We start from the raw sequence: 15185 nt of genomic DNA on the forward strand, positions 1-15185 counted from the left end.
CAGTCTGTAAAAATAAAAATTAAAAAAAGTTGTATGGTTCAATTAATAATAAATGAAAAAAACAAACTTCTAAGAACCTGGGCATGGTGGTGCACGCCTGTAATCCCAGCAGATCAGGATTCTGAAGCAGGAGGATTGCAAGTTCAAAGCCAGCCTCAGCAACTTGGCGGGGCCCTGAGCTATTTTAGCGAGACCTGTTTCAAATTTGAAAAAGGGCCGGGGATGTGGCTCAGTGTTTAAGCGCCTCTGGGTTTAATCCCTTGTACCTTAAAAAAAAAAAAAAAAAAAAAAATTGAACCATTTGTCACAGTGCTTGAATTAATTTTTTTTCATTCATTAAGGCATTATTAAATCTAAATTTCTACAGGAAGCTTTGAGAGCATATGGTTTCATTATTCAGAAAATTGAAAGATAGTATTTAGAGGGACAACTGATAGAAATGAAACCAGTCAGAGAATGTACTCTTACTTGACTTTATTACATGTTTGAGCATCAGTTGCCTGGGGGATGTGTGGCTTAGTGGGACATATAGCAATTAATACTACAGATATCTGTGTGGCATTGACTCTATAATGATAATGCCCAGATTCTGGTCTGTACTCCGATTCTGCCATCTTACATGGCATAATGATTTCTAATTTTGACTTTTAAATTTTATTTATTTTTATTTTTCCAATGCAAAACCATAAAACCCCAACTTTTCTCTTAAAATAAAGCAATGAGTAAGGACAGCAGAGGGAAATAGATCTATAATTAGTGGCAAGTCATACAGCTTCCCACAGACTTTCATAGGAAGGTCTGTGGTTTGACTTTCATATTTTTTCCCTAATTGACTTTAGGATAATTTTAAACTTTTTTTTTTTTTTTCCAAAATAGACTTCTGTTTTCAACATTTTAAAATTCTCTTTTTATATATGCTTTTGCATAATAAAAACTAGCTTTGCTGACCTCCCCTTTCATGAATTCTTGTTAAAAAAATAATTGTTAGCTTCAATAATAGATTCTTTAAATAAATTCAATGAAAGTCAGATTCAAAAATTTAGTTTAATAAACATTTATAGTTTGACTGCTCTGAACCCATCTTTGCACAGATCCCAGTTTTGTGTGGACTCAAGTCCCTGAGTTGCTGAGCCAGTGGCCTCTGACAGGGACACAGATCCCAGTACTGCAGTTCATGAGTTCAACCAGTAGGTTCCAAAGAAGTGTGGACAGTGGAGAAGCAAGATGGCCTCAGGCATAGTCCAGGAAGCTTTGCGGGAAGCCCTTTGAAGTTTGATCTGCTCAGATGAGTTTGCTAGGTAGAGTAATGGGGAAGGAGAATCTGGAGGAGGGACCATCGGAGCCACTGCAGTAAGAATAGCAGGTAAATGGATCAGAGATGGTGGGACTTGGGAGGTTGGGAAGATGTGAGATAGAAATAGAGACAGAGCAAGTGATATGTTCTGATCTCTACCCTTTTTTGTGTGTCTTGAGTTAAAAGTCAAAATTAGAATTGTGGGTGTCCACACACCAGTTAGTGGATTAGTACTCATATTAGGAGGGAATACCACCTGTATCTTGGGTCCAGCAGCAACTTCAAGCATATGGGTCCTAACCCACATTTCCTAGTTCACTTGCATGTTCAAGTTGAGTAGTGAATGAAAAAAGAGACAAGATAGCAACTTGGAGACACTTGAGAGAAAAGAAATAAAAACACAGTTTTACTAGAATATACTCACCAAACTCCCTGGGCTTTCAGGCTGCCTCATGGTTACATATGATCTTCTACCTGCCTTTGCTCTGGGATCTTTTAAACAGGATATTTTGATGGAGGGGTTTGGGAGTGTGAGGTGGATGAGAGGCTAGCCTACCTAATACCAGAAGATTGTCTTTAACTATGTTTTGCTCACTTAATTTTGGGAGGCAAGCAAAAAGTAGGTAGAAATATAATTTCTACACCTTTTAAAAAAATGTTAGTAATAAAAGTTCCAGGGAAAACCGTGTTCTTGTTTTTGTTTCTTCATCTGCAGTTTGTGTACCTATGCAAAGGGCAGGCTGTCTTTTGGGGTTTCGAGGTATAAAGTTCTGGCAATAGTTTTGTGTTCGTGCCAATTGCCAATTAGAAAAAATAGCTCCCATTCTGTCCTGAATGCCAAGAAGATATCAGTTTCTAAACTGCATGTCATTGTTTGATATTTATTGGATAAAACATCTGTCCTAATTCTTCAGTTTCCTGGCTCCTGTTGTAGTTTTACTTACAGGGGATTTCCCTTGATCCTTCCTTTAGCATTAATTTTTCTTTGACTCAGATTTCAGAGGCTACACTCAGTCCTTCAGATAAATATTCAGGCAACAATTTGAAATAGGCCCTTAATTATTTATGTATCACATCTATTAATAAGAAAGCTCCAAAAATAAGTTTTAGAAAGAGGTGAAAACTTTGTGTTTTGTCAAAGAATGAATCTGCTTTAACCTGTGCAGTTCAATTACTCGGTGACAGAGTATTTTTTTGATTCAGCCACCTTCAAGCAGCTCATATATTCATGATAAGGGTCTGTATTTGTCATTACTTAAAAGAACACACACACACACACACACACACACACATACACATATACATACACACACCCTTCTTGGAACTTGTATAAGAATTATTTCCATAATTTTCTTTCTTGATTTTTTTCCCTTAAAAATCAGAATTTTAGCCCAAAGACAAAATTATGTGTATATTTATTTTCTGATACATTTCACTTTTCTTTAAGATTCTGAAATTATTCTATCAGAAGACAATAATTAGGGGAAAAATGGTTTGACCCCAGAGAAATGTGTCAGGACCAAGTTCCAGAAGGAGCAATCAGGGAGAAAAATGACTGCTTAGTACAGGAATATTCATAGTCCTTCATTGGGTCTGGAATGGAATGTACGATAAAGCAAATAGAGTTGGGTAGAGGAAGATGAATCATTTTCAGAACTAGGCTCAGAGTATTCATTAAGGCTGTCTCAACTCCATTGTCCTGTCTTCCCTCTAAAGTTCTGGGCTGTAAATTGAACAGAATCTTTCTTTTGGAAACAACGTGTATAAGTGTACATGAATCACTGTGAACACAGTGCAATCATAAATTTAAATAATGTGGTTTCCCAATATTGGATGGTTTCCTAGGTCAGAAAGAAATAGAGCAAAATGGTGAGCTAATGTTATCCTCAGGAGAGTTTGATCGTGCACTGCTTAGCTAGCAGTCAGAAAATAGGAGGGACACAAAGGCTTTAATTGTATAGACAGAATTTGTTGTTATTTGATCCTGCTGTACTGCAGTTTACCTTTGAAAAACACGAATAAAAGCATTTTCCAAGTAAATTGGTAGTAAATTTGAATTTAGTGGTCCAGCACACAGAAACATTCTCATATTTTCCATAAATTCCTTAATACCCATGGACTGCATTTGATTCTCCTTTCTAATCAATCAGTTTTCAGTTTTCTAGGTGGAAGTGTTGCTAAGAATGTGAAAGTAATAAAAAATATTTGCTAATGTGTACTTTTTTTTTGCATCATATCCATTTCTGTCCATTCTCTTGGGATTATGTATCTGTCTGCCACCTTTCTGTCACCTCCCTGATTTGTTACACTTCATAGAGACTTCAAAACATTGAAAAGACCATCTGTATAAACCAGTATATATAAAATAGATTTATCTTTAGAGTATAAATTGATGATTATTTATAATATTTCTTGGTAAGTAAGCTTTGGTGAAGTATTATGAAATACTCTAGTGATAATTTCAAGAAGAGGTGCTAGAAACCATACATAGTTTATGCAGGTAGTGTTAGAAAATGTACTTAACTAGAACATTTACTCTATCTTAATGAAAAATGTCATAATGTATCAAGTAGAAAAAAAAATCACTTGATCTTTAATTCAAGGACTTCTGTCACTATATGTGCATTTTTTTAAAAAAAATCATACTATTTTTTTTTTAACCTACAGTTCTTAACAGTTCTTAATTTTTTCATGCCAGGGGCTGAATGACTTGTTCCCTTTTGACCTTATTAACTTTATGTTTCAGTACTTCCAGCATCATGCACTTCAGTTACACTTCTTTAGACTTGGTATTTTCTGCATCTGATCTTGACTTTCAAGGCCAAAATAGTTTACATGGAAAAATGCTGGGCTCCAGAACTAGACAGGGCTTGCCCTGGATTCAGCTCTGCTTTGTCATTGCCTCTGTGACCATGGGTGACTTATTTAGCCTTTCTGAACTCTGGCTTTCTCTCTCCAACATGAATATAATACCCATTTGTCTTATGAGAAAGCTATAAGAATTAACTGAGATCACATATGTAAAGTGTCTAGATTAATGATTAACAACCATTTTCCTAAACTCATTCATATGACTGGCTTCCTGATTGCTTTCTGTATTAAAACAAAGCTTGATTAATGCTTGTTTTCCCCAAATTCTCTTCTTTTGAACCACATGTTCATTTCTAGGCAAGATTTGCTAGAGTCTGTCGAAAGCAGCTTGACTCTTCTCAGCACTATGTATGTGCAGAGGTTCCATTTTTGACTGCAACTATTATTGGTGCTGGGGATTGTTAATAGTTTTCATTCCTCCACATACCTTTAGAACTCTGTTCAGAATTCTCCCATGTTACCATTACTCGGAAAGTTTTCTTGACTTAGCATTTACCCCCGTGCCCTTAAAAGTCATGTTTTGAGGTTTTACAATATGTTCTTGAGTTATTTTCTTCTATCTAACTTCCCCTTGCCTCCTGCCTTTGACATATGCCTTCTTTCTGCTACTAATCATAGTACTTCCTCACCGTGATTCTCCAAATGCCTCCCTTTCCTCCAGTATACACAGAGTGAGGCCTGCATCAGTGCTTCTGCCACGCTCACTGCAATGTTGAACCTTGCCTGCCTGTGGGAGCCGGGCTGAAGGGAGCGTTGTAGCTTCCAGGTGTCCAGGCATCAGTTCCCCTAAAAAGCAGTCTTTTGGGAGAGCATGTCTGTTTTAGAACAGGACAAAGTATAAAATCTGACTCTGGTAAAAATGGGCAGATTACATTGAAATTGGTAGAGAGCACCATTTCTTAAAAGAATTGGTCTTGAGTTGAAAACAAGCATCTTAGATTTCATTTTTCCTTCTCCATTCTACAAATCTTGTCCCATAGGAGAAGAGAAATATGTCCCAGCAGGTCATAGATTCTGTAGAGGCAGGGTCGTTAAATAGAGAGGAAACATTATATCTGTGAAACTGGGTGGATTTGAAACAATTTTATTCATGTGGATAGTTACTTCAGAACACTGTGCATTGTTCAGTCACCATATTCAGATTCAGATAGTGTCTATTGACTCCCAACTCCAACTCTCTCACGGCAGGTATTGTTCTATTTTTTGTGTCCATACAATAGCTCCGTGACACAGAAATTATCATCAATTAGTGGGTAAGGCAACATGGAGTCCCAGAGAGGTTAAATTGAACTGTGGCCACACAGTTATTAAATGATACCTTCTCTTCGAATCTGGATACTTTTCTTTTTACTGTGCTCTTTTGCTTTATTTTAAGTATCCATTTTCAATCAGAGAAAAAGCTCCAAGTGAGTTAATTACAGTGGAGGTAAAAAAAGGAATTCAAATTAGTAATATCATTATCTCTCTCTGTTCCTAGTGTGTACGAAGCAGGTACCTGACGAAGCATCTTCCACCCGAGATTCAAGTCTCACGAACACAGCAGTGCAGGGCAAGCTAGTGTCTTCCTTTCAGCAGCACACCAAAAAGGCGCTCAAGCAGGTAAGAGAGCTGCCATCTGTCCTCTTCCTTCGGTTCTGCCTACTGAAGTTAACGGGTGTTCTGCTGATCAGGTTAAATAAATAAGAACCAAACTGCCAAAGAGCAACAGAAATATCCTAAGTGCAACTTCTTCTGTGATATTTAATATAATCATTTTAGTCCACACTAAAAGTTGGGGAGGCTTGACTGAGAACTTGTATGTGAAACAGAAGAGGAATGTGCTTGGAAACGTATAAAAACTTTTTTATGAATGTGTGGTTCATAGTAAACCAGTTGGGTTCATAAACACATTGTATAATTTGAAAATAATATCTCTGTGATCTCATTCTGCTCATCTGATGGTTGTATAAAGGTAAATAATTTCTTTTTTCATTATTGAGATGTTCTAAGTTACACCTATCTACTTACATCTAGAATATCCATCAGTAAGTGTTGTTGGATGCTGTATGAAGTTACATGGTACCATGCTAATGTCATGTGCGCCATCTTGTTACATGGCTTTGTGTTGAGGTGGTGGTGAGAAGTAAGGGTTTCAAGATTGGCTCTGGGCTCTGATATACCTTGGTTGGAATCATTGTTACTCCCTCTATGAATCTAGGTAAGCTGCTCTTCCTCTCTGATTCTCAAAGGTGTACTCTAGAGAATGTGGAAATCATGGTACATTGGGTTGATCTGAGAGTTTAGTAGGGTGATGCCCTGGAAGCACATGGTTGTGTGTGGGCCTACGTAATCACTCAGAAAGCCTTAGCTACTGCCATCACTCCAGCAAGTGCTGAATTGTGTGAAGAAGGGGAAGAGATGCTGTGGTTAGATGGGACCATCGTGTGAGGATTATATTGATCCTTATGGTAGTGTGTGGAAGGCCCACCTACTGAACCCCTAGTTCCTGCTTTGTCCTTGTTCAATTGCTTTCCGCTTACAACTTCCTTATGATCAGAATTCTGTCCCAATATCCCTTAATCTACCCTCTCTTGATCCTAACCAGGCAGTAAACAAAGGTATCATTGTAGTGATATGAGTAAAAAAGAGAAACCATGTTTTCTAAAGTAATTAAAGAAACAAGCCTCACCAACCTCTGAAACTTCTTAATGCTCACACCCAACCTCTGAGACTTGGAAAGTCCTCATCCACCTTCTCCTCTATATCACATAAGCAAGCACAGAAAAACAACCTGAAGATTTTTGGACAGAAGTATGTTACCATTCTATTCTGAATTAATTATTAAAATTGCATCATTTCCATTCTCAGTGTTATATTTCAGGTAATAATAGTATTTCATTCTGTATAGATATTTGGGGGAGCTTGCAATTAATACCACGGCTTCTTTGAAACATTTTAGAGACCAGAGAACAAAACTACAATCACTGTCAAAATTCCTTTTTAAATGGTGAAATAAAGGATGAAATAGATAGGGAAATCAGACAAATGCTTACTTGGGCAGCAAATAGGATGCAGATAATAAATAGTAAGCAGGACTGAGCAGAGGATACAAAATTGGACACTTGTAGCCGTGACACATAAGAAACATGAACGGGATCATAAATGAAACACACTTGTGAAGTGCAGTGATTTGGAAAATGTGCACAGTATGAAATCTTCCCATATATGGATGGAAAAATAGAGATTCAAGTCTGTACTGTTATGTGTCATTATTTTTTATTTTCTTTGTTTCAGTTTTATATTATTCAAACAATTTTTACAAGTCCTAAAGTGCTGTACAACTTGGGGTTAACAGTGTTTTGTTTTCTTGTGGAGAATGTGCTCATGAGAAGGGCCACTTGCTTGCTTGGTATCAAAGCCCTGCCTTAAAAACTTGTCCTGTAAGCTTCTTGAGGTCCTGAAAAAATTATTATTCATTTCTTAAAACTTGTATTTTATAACCAAGTAGCAAATTAGCAAGAGAATATGGCTCAATATGTAGCAGATATGCTAATGTTTGATTAATAATCAAATTTATATTGGAAATATGTTTAGAAGAAAAGCTGTCCTCGCAGAATTTTGCCCAGATTCCCTATAATTGCTGAATTTTTTAAGACAGCATTTCAAAAATTGATTGAACATATGGCATTTTAATTTGTAACAGCCACAGCAAGTTCACAGCTTTCTTTTCTTTTGGATAGTTGAATGACTGTGACCATGTATAATATTTTTGTAAAGTGTATTATTTAAATTTAATATATGTCCATAAGCATGCTTTGTGCTTAGGAATTTATGTTTTGTGTCTATATATATAAGTACAAGTCATTATCACATGAACATAGTCAGCTGAATGACCTTAATGATAATTACATTAGCTGATGCTTTCATTATGTCTTTATTTTTGCAAGTACACTTAATCCTTATATGAATTCTTTTGAAGTGTGTACTCTTATCCCTGTTTTTCAAATAAACATACTAAGGATCAGAGAAGTCATATAATTTTTCTCAGATCACACAGCAGTCAAATGTTGGAAATGATATTTGCATCCAGAATTATGGTTTCATAGTCTACCCTTTTCACCAGTAATGCCTTTCAGCATATAGTATGTAGTAGGGCAGATCAATTTTTGGTGCCATTCAAGGAATTTTATATACTTGACTATTTGTATAGCATTAGGACAGCAATACAAGGTAGTCATTTAGAATACCACTTCTAAATACAGACTGCTCATGTTTAGGACCAGCATGTATTAATGACTCACACTATATTCTGCTTCAGTAGGTCTTTAGTGATCCATCTATAGCTTTGCTGGTGTAGATTTTTGAAAGAAGTAGGTGAGAACAAAAACAAACAATCCCTTAAGAACCCAGTAACTTTAAAATTGTCAAGTATAGTGAAAAATAATAACATAAACCCCCTTGCAAACCCCCTGGCATAAACTAGTTATAATTTCATAGCTCCGAGGTCCTCAGCCTTTCCCCCGCCTAAAGCATGCTGCCATAGCAAGTGGGTTCTTTGACGTCCCGGCATTGTTGATTGCATTGTAGGTACAGGTTGGACAGTATGGAAACTCTAATTAATGCCCTGGCTCTTCACGTGGAATACTCTCATTGCTTCAATTATTGGGTTCCCTTTAACTTTCTAATCATCAAAACACTAGTTAATACCACATGTTGAGCTTGATTGCATGGATGCTGTGTTGTCATTCCAGTGGATTTCTTTCTGCGTAAGCACATTCAGAAGTCTGTGGGGAGGAGCAGGTTCATGATTACCTCGTTCCCTGTCTTCTTTCTGCTTTGGTACTTTAGATGTCATGATCCTAAAAAAGCATAAAATGGTTGGATTTTGGATTTTAAAGATGGATAATTAAGAAAGATTAGGTTTTGGAACTCTTTAAGCAAAGAAGGGCTAGCTCTGCCACGGGGGTGAGGTGCAGGTGGGCCCCGTCTCTCTTGCCTCCTTGCACGTTCTTTACGTGCATTTAGGGTGGGAGAATTCATCCATAAAGTTGCAAGGCAGCTAGAGTCTTGGTGCGTTGCTTTAGGTTGGTGTGTTTGACCAGCACTGTGACACTCCCAAGATTGCGGTGCACCAGAGTGGTTTCTCATCACGGACGGCGGCGTTGGGCATACTAGCAGCAGTGCATGTTGTGGTATCTGACACAGCCAGCTGTGTTCTGTGTATGGATCTCTGATTATTTAAGTGTTAGCATTCACAGCCTGTGATGTTTTCAGGTTTTCAGTGAAGGGCTAATTGCATTTAGTGCATTCTTAAGTCACTTTGTCGATGATGTTTCTCTACTAAAGTAAGGCAAGTATAAGTTAATTTAAAATTCCAAATTGACACAAAAACTTCTGATTCTCCATTTTAAGTTTTCCATTAGGGTAGACCCTAGAACCATTTCTTTCTTTTTTTTTTAATGGATACCCTCCTGAATTATCTGACAAGATTTCTATGTAAAAATGAAGTATTTGTTTAGGATTTTTTTTTTCTCTTTTTACAACAAAATATTGCCGTGTCTCTTGAGAGAAGCAGTTTGGTCAGCATCTTTTGATTTTTCTTTCCTTTCACTTAAGGCCAGAATTCAATTGATGTGAGTGTGATATAATCTTTATTTTCCTAGACCAATTTAGCTCTGTTGTTTTCCACTAATTGTAAAGTTTAATGTAAGTTTTTTTCAAGTTTAAGCCTGTAAATATCTTTCCCATTGAATAGTACCTAGAAGTATCAAACTTGGTAAGTCTAATTATAGTCCTCCTGATAACATTATGGATACAGAAATTTTCCTTTCTCTAGTTTGAGCAGTAGAACATTATAATGTGACCAGCTTGAAGGTACATTCCTTCCTAGTAGACTGCATTTACACTTGCCATCTGCTTATGCATTTAGGTATGGTATTGCCTCTTTCTGGGTTTAAAATGATAGGATATAAAATGATCAATAAGATAACCATTAGCATAGTAAATTACAGCTAAGGCTGTTGGAGGTACCTTAGCGATATCATACCCCTGAGTGAATGTTGACTGAAAAATAGTAAGACTGATTATATAAATTTGATGTCAAAACCATGCTATAGGGGGCTGATGTTGTGGCTCAGTGGTAGAGTGCTTGCCTTTCATGTGTGAGGCACTGGGCTCGATTCTCAGCACTGCATATAGATAAATGAATAAAATAAAGGTCCATCAACATCTAAAAAAAATTTAAAAAAAAAAATCATGTTACAGGCTACCTGATCAGGCCTGGCATAGAATAGAAAAGACCCCCACTCCCAAAGATGGCACAACAGAAAGCACCAAATCCATCGTTTAAGGTGCCCTTGTACAGGGGACACTTCCATAGCTGTCTAAAGTAGCCCTCCTAGTCCTGTTTTCTTGAATGTTCCATGGACTTATACTTTTCAGGCCATGGGGCTCTCATATTTAGATAATTTTAAATTAAATTGCATGTAACAGATATTTGTAACATAATATGTAATAGAATTGTCTTTCTTGGATTTTTTGTGAAAACTCAAAGCTGAAAATGTGATACAGATATTCCTTATTTTGAAGAGGTGCTAGACACAGCCTCAGAAGACTTAGAGAGGCCAGATGGTCTATTGATCATCCCCCAACAGCTATATAAAAAATAGCTTGACTGATTACACACACACACACACACACACACACACAGAATAGGGGGAGGGAGGGAAGAAAAATTCTATACCTTGTATTCTTATATTTTGAAGGACTATGAGACTTTATGAATTCCACAGTCAGAGGGCTTACCATAATGACTGGGCAGAAGGAATCGAGATATATTGTATGCGTGGAGCAAGTATACTGAGTGTACTTCTGGCCTGAACAGTTAGACAGTCATGGTGGATTTGTAAAGAACTTGCCCAGGAAGCCTGCCTCTCTAGATAGAAGAGCCCAGGTGTATAGGTCTTAAGCTTAGGGGAGTCCTGGAGGTGGGTCATGGGGCGCATGGTTCATGTCCTGGTAGTTTATAGTTTCAGCTGCTCCCTGTAAAGACCTCTAAAGTGCCCACTAGTGCAGCTCCTAAGAATCTTGCAGGAGGAGGCCACTTGCTCCCAGAAGGTTCAGATGTCATAACTATGACAGTGCTGGTTGAAACAAATTTACCTATATTTTCACTCCTCATTCTCAGTGCTGGTGCTGGGGAACCTAGAAAGAGAAGAGAGGAAATGGAGGATAAGAAAAATCAGGAATCATTTTCCTATAACATTTCTGACCTGAGGTGTAGGTATAGCCTAGGTAGAGTAGAGGGAATCTTTTTATTTGACTCCATGTTTTCAGACTTGAAAATGAGACTGTAGAAATACTTACAGGTGACCCAAGAAACTATACAGTGTACTTAAAATATTCTTCAGAAATGGGCAGAATTGTTCAGAACATTGTGAACAGAATATTAGAAGAATAAAGTTAATTATTGATTATTCCTTACTGATTTCAGTCGTGTTGATAAATCAGGGATTTTAGAGAAATGAGGGCTTTTCTATTTTCGTAAACTTTTTGAGAATTTTCATTTTGATTCAGTAAACATTTACTGAGCACCTAATATGTTCTAGGCATTCTTCTGTATATTTGGTGTATGTCAGTGAACAAAACAAAGAAGCCCCTGTCGTCTGTAGGGTTTATCTTCCAGGATGGGGAAGATGATGTTTTACAGTATACAAGAAGGTGATAAATCCTAAAGAAAAATAAAGCACAGTAGGTGGTGGGGATGGAGACACAGTGGGAAAGTGTTCTGAGCAGAGCCTTCAAGTGTTTGAGGAAATGAGTGACTCAGGTTTCTGAGGGAAGAGTGTATCAGGCAGAGAAGAGCTAAAGCAAAGGGTATTCTGTGCCTGATACAGGAGGGGCAGTTCAAAATGATCAGAATTACTAAGACACGTGTCTAATGTGTGAGACGCAAAGCATTTCATACAACGGAGCCTTTGCATAAAAACCAAGTAAATGAATGAAAGCAAATAGCAGTTAGTTGTTGGGAGATACCCTGTGCTTCCTCTTTTCTGTTCCTGGTTTCCATTTTTGGGCTGAAGTGTGAATACGGTAATATCAAGCTGTAGGAAAGGACCAGGTTCTCAGGGCTGCCTTTGCAGGGAACCTAAGTCCACTGTTCCTTATGGCCTTTGGGCAGCCATTCTGGGAGTAGTTCTTCGTCATCTCTGTAAACTTCCCAGTCCTTGTTCACAGCCACCCTGGCTTTCATTTTATTCCTCGAACCACCATAGACCAGTCCTGCTAGAGGTCTGATCATTGCTTCTTTTACTGATAATGGAGGCCACAATGTTCACATGACTGGTGGTTCTTGTTGCTTCGGTCTCATTATCTTTGTCACCTCCAGAGAGCTGCCTCTTCTGACCTCCCAGTCTAGGTTGGTTCACCTGTCCCCGCACCCCGCTCCAGCTATCTTTACTTTTTCCTGGCATGATTTTCTTAGTACTTGTATATGTGTGAAATTATTTTGCTTATTTTATGCATTTCTTTATCAGTCCTTCATGAAAATATAAAATAATTAAAACTTTGTCATGTTCACAACTTGAATCAGCGATGCAGTGCATACACTGTAGGACAGCAGAATAAATCCTCAAGAAATAATTTTTTGCAGAATGGATAAATTATAGAAATGTCAAAACAGCATATATTGAGTTTTTACTTTGTGCTATATTTTGCTAAAATACTATTCTGTATATTTCCTATTTGAAGCCTACACTGTTGCCCAGGGTTTTTAGGGAAAATTTGTCCAAGTAAATTACCCAGCATTACACATCTAGTTAAGTCTCTCTTTGCCTCTATAACCTTGTAACCATCATACCACATAACCATTTAAGAGAGCTCTGCAGGGGCTGGGGTTGTAGCTCAGTGTAGAGCACTTGCCCAGCATGTGTGAGGCACTGGGTTCTATTCTCAACCCTGCATGTAAATAAATAAATAAAATAAAGGTCCACCCACAACTTTAAAAAAAAAAAAAAAAAAGCTCTGCAGAGTCCTCAGTTTCTCTGCACATCAGCACCTTAGAAGACTTATACTGGCCAGTACCTATACAGGGTAGTTTATTTTAATACCCGTATTGTATAAACTTGTTTATTTTGATGTTGGAGAGTGGTATTTGGCAGGAATCAAAGATGGCTGCCCTTACAGTGAATTTGGCCCATAGTCATCTCTGTTTGTCTGGTAACATTATTTCAAAACAGGAAAACTCGTCTAAAAATCTAGACTTGAGGTTGCTCTTGAGTAGCAACAGCTCCTTCTGATGGGGTGTGTGTGTTCTTGCCCACTGCAGTGTTCCCCTCCGTTCTGCTCTTGCTTGCCAGCCACCCTGGTCCCAAAGGGATTTCATGTATTTTAGAGGATCTTGAAAGAGACATGCAGCATGTTTGAGTAGTTGATGTACGTGAAGTTGCAGACATAGTTACATTAAACAAACAAACAAACAAAAAACAGAAAACCTCCATACAGCTGGCCCTTTTTACTTGGAGGGTGCACAACCCACCACAGAGATGGGGAGCCTCGTAGACAAAGTACCCAAGTGTTCTTATGTAGAGTCACCCAGACCATCCCAGGCATCTCAATGGAGGTGACATTATTTTTCTCCCTCAATCCATATTCTGATATTAACAATGTTAATATATTAATTCTTTGTGAATTGTATATCTAAATGTGAGTGGACAGACTTGAAAATACTTTAAAAAAAATTCTGATATGCTTGGAAGGAACCCTACTGTTCCAGAGCAGAGTCAGATGAATCTTGCTTCCAGGATAGTGAATTGGACTCTTTAAGACAGCCACAGATTCACTCTAACCTGTGAGTCTAGATACAAAATGAGAATGCCCCTTTCCCATTCTTATAACTGAGCTTGACCTACCTGAGTTTGCTGAACTGCCTGTTGCTTTACTATTGTCACTAGGCATCATAATAAGCAGATACTTCTGAACTTCTACTTTTCTAAGCCCCTACAAATATCATTTAGAAATAACAAATTTAATACCTATTTGTCAGAGGTAAAACAAAAAATGCATGAATACTTTTAATATATTTAGAATACTTACTTTTGTTACATGATGGGCATTTGGTTTTTGTCCATGCAAGCAACTAATATAAAAAATATTGTGTTGAGAAATATTGCTTGAGTTGTCTAAGTAGGAAGTACATATTTAGAAAAAAAAAAATCATTCAAATGGACTCCATGTTGATTAGCATTCGTTAGCATTCTTCAATCCTGGTCAGATCCTAAAATTCACAATTGTTCCTTTCTTGTTCTTTTTATATTTTTCTGTCATGATTTATTTCTACTAAGTTTTTATAGTAGAGTCCTCTCAGCTCTAGATATTGAGTCCAAAATTTTTGTTATTTAAATTATTATTTACCACAAATACTTCAAAAAGGCATACCATCTTTGACTTTCTGATTGTGTAGATTCTGGACCTTTAGTTTGTCCCTCTTTTTTCCTTAACCAGTATTATCTAAAATAAATTCTGGAACTTCACGTGTGTGTACACACACACACACACACACACACACATACACACACTGAATATTTTTTTAGTGCATAATATTTTGCCAAGAGAAATAGCTGAACAAATTTGTGATGCATAGACTTATAAAAATTTACTACTGTTTGTACAGGCTTTCTTCTTTTGTGAAGTCTTACATTGTGAATAGAGGTGGATTTAATTGTAATTTAAATCACCATGTTACCTCATTTGGTTGTATTATTGGATTGTTAGGTTAATGTATATAAAGTGCTTTGAGTTCTTATACAAGACTAGAGAGATTTATGCAAATATATACACAATTTATGTGCAATTATGTATACTCCTTGGAAGAAAGAGTAAACGTCTTAAATATTTTATAACACATATGCTCTCATTTGCCATATTATTGACAGCAGGCTAAAGGTGAGAAGGATGGCATCTTATTAATCTTTATATCTCTTGTCCCCCCACAGCGCCTAATACTTTTTAAAAGCTCTGTAAATGTAAGAATCAAAGGGAACGT

General features: G+C 37.2%; 1 protein-coding gene across 1 annotated transcript in view; it reads left to right on the top strand.

The window, feature by feature from the left end:
- The window catches only part of Asxl3 (ASXL transcriptional regulator 3), a 165853-nt gene that overhangs the window by 79562 nt on the left and 71106 nt on the right, over nt 1–15185 (top strand). Inside the window, 1 exon segment of the mRNA XM_047525985.1 lies at nt 5643–5764. Coding sequence (XP_047381941.1) covers nt 5643–5764 — 122 coding nt within the window.

The sequence above is a fragment of the Sciurus carolinensis genome, chromosome 15, assembly GCF_902686445.1.
Source record: "Sciurus carolinensis chromosome 15, mSciCar1.2, whole genome shotgun sequence".
Taxonomy (NCBI): domain Eukaryota; kingdom Metazoa; phylum Chordata; class Mammalia; order Rodentia; family Sciuridae; genus Sciurus; species Sciurus carolinensis.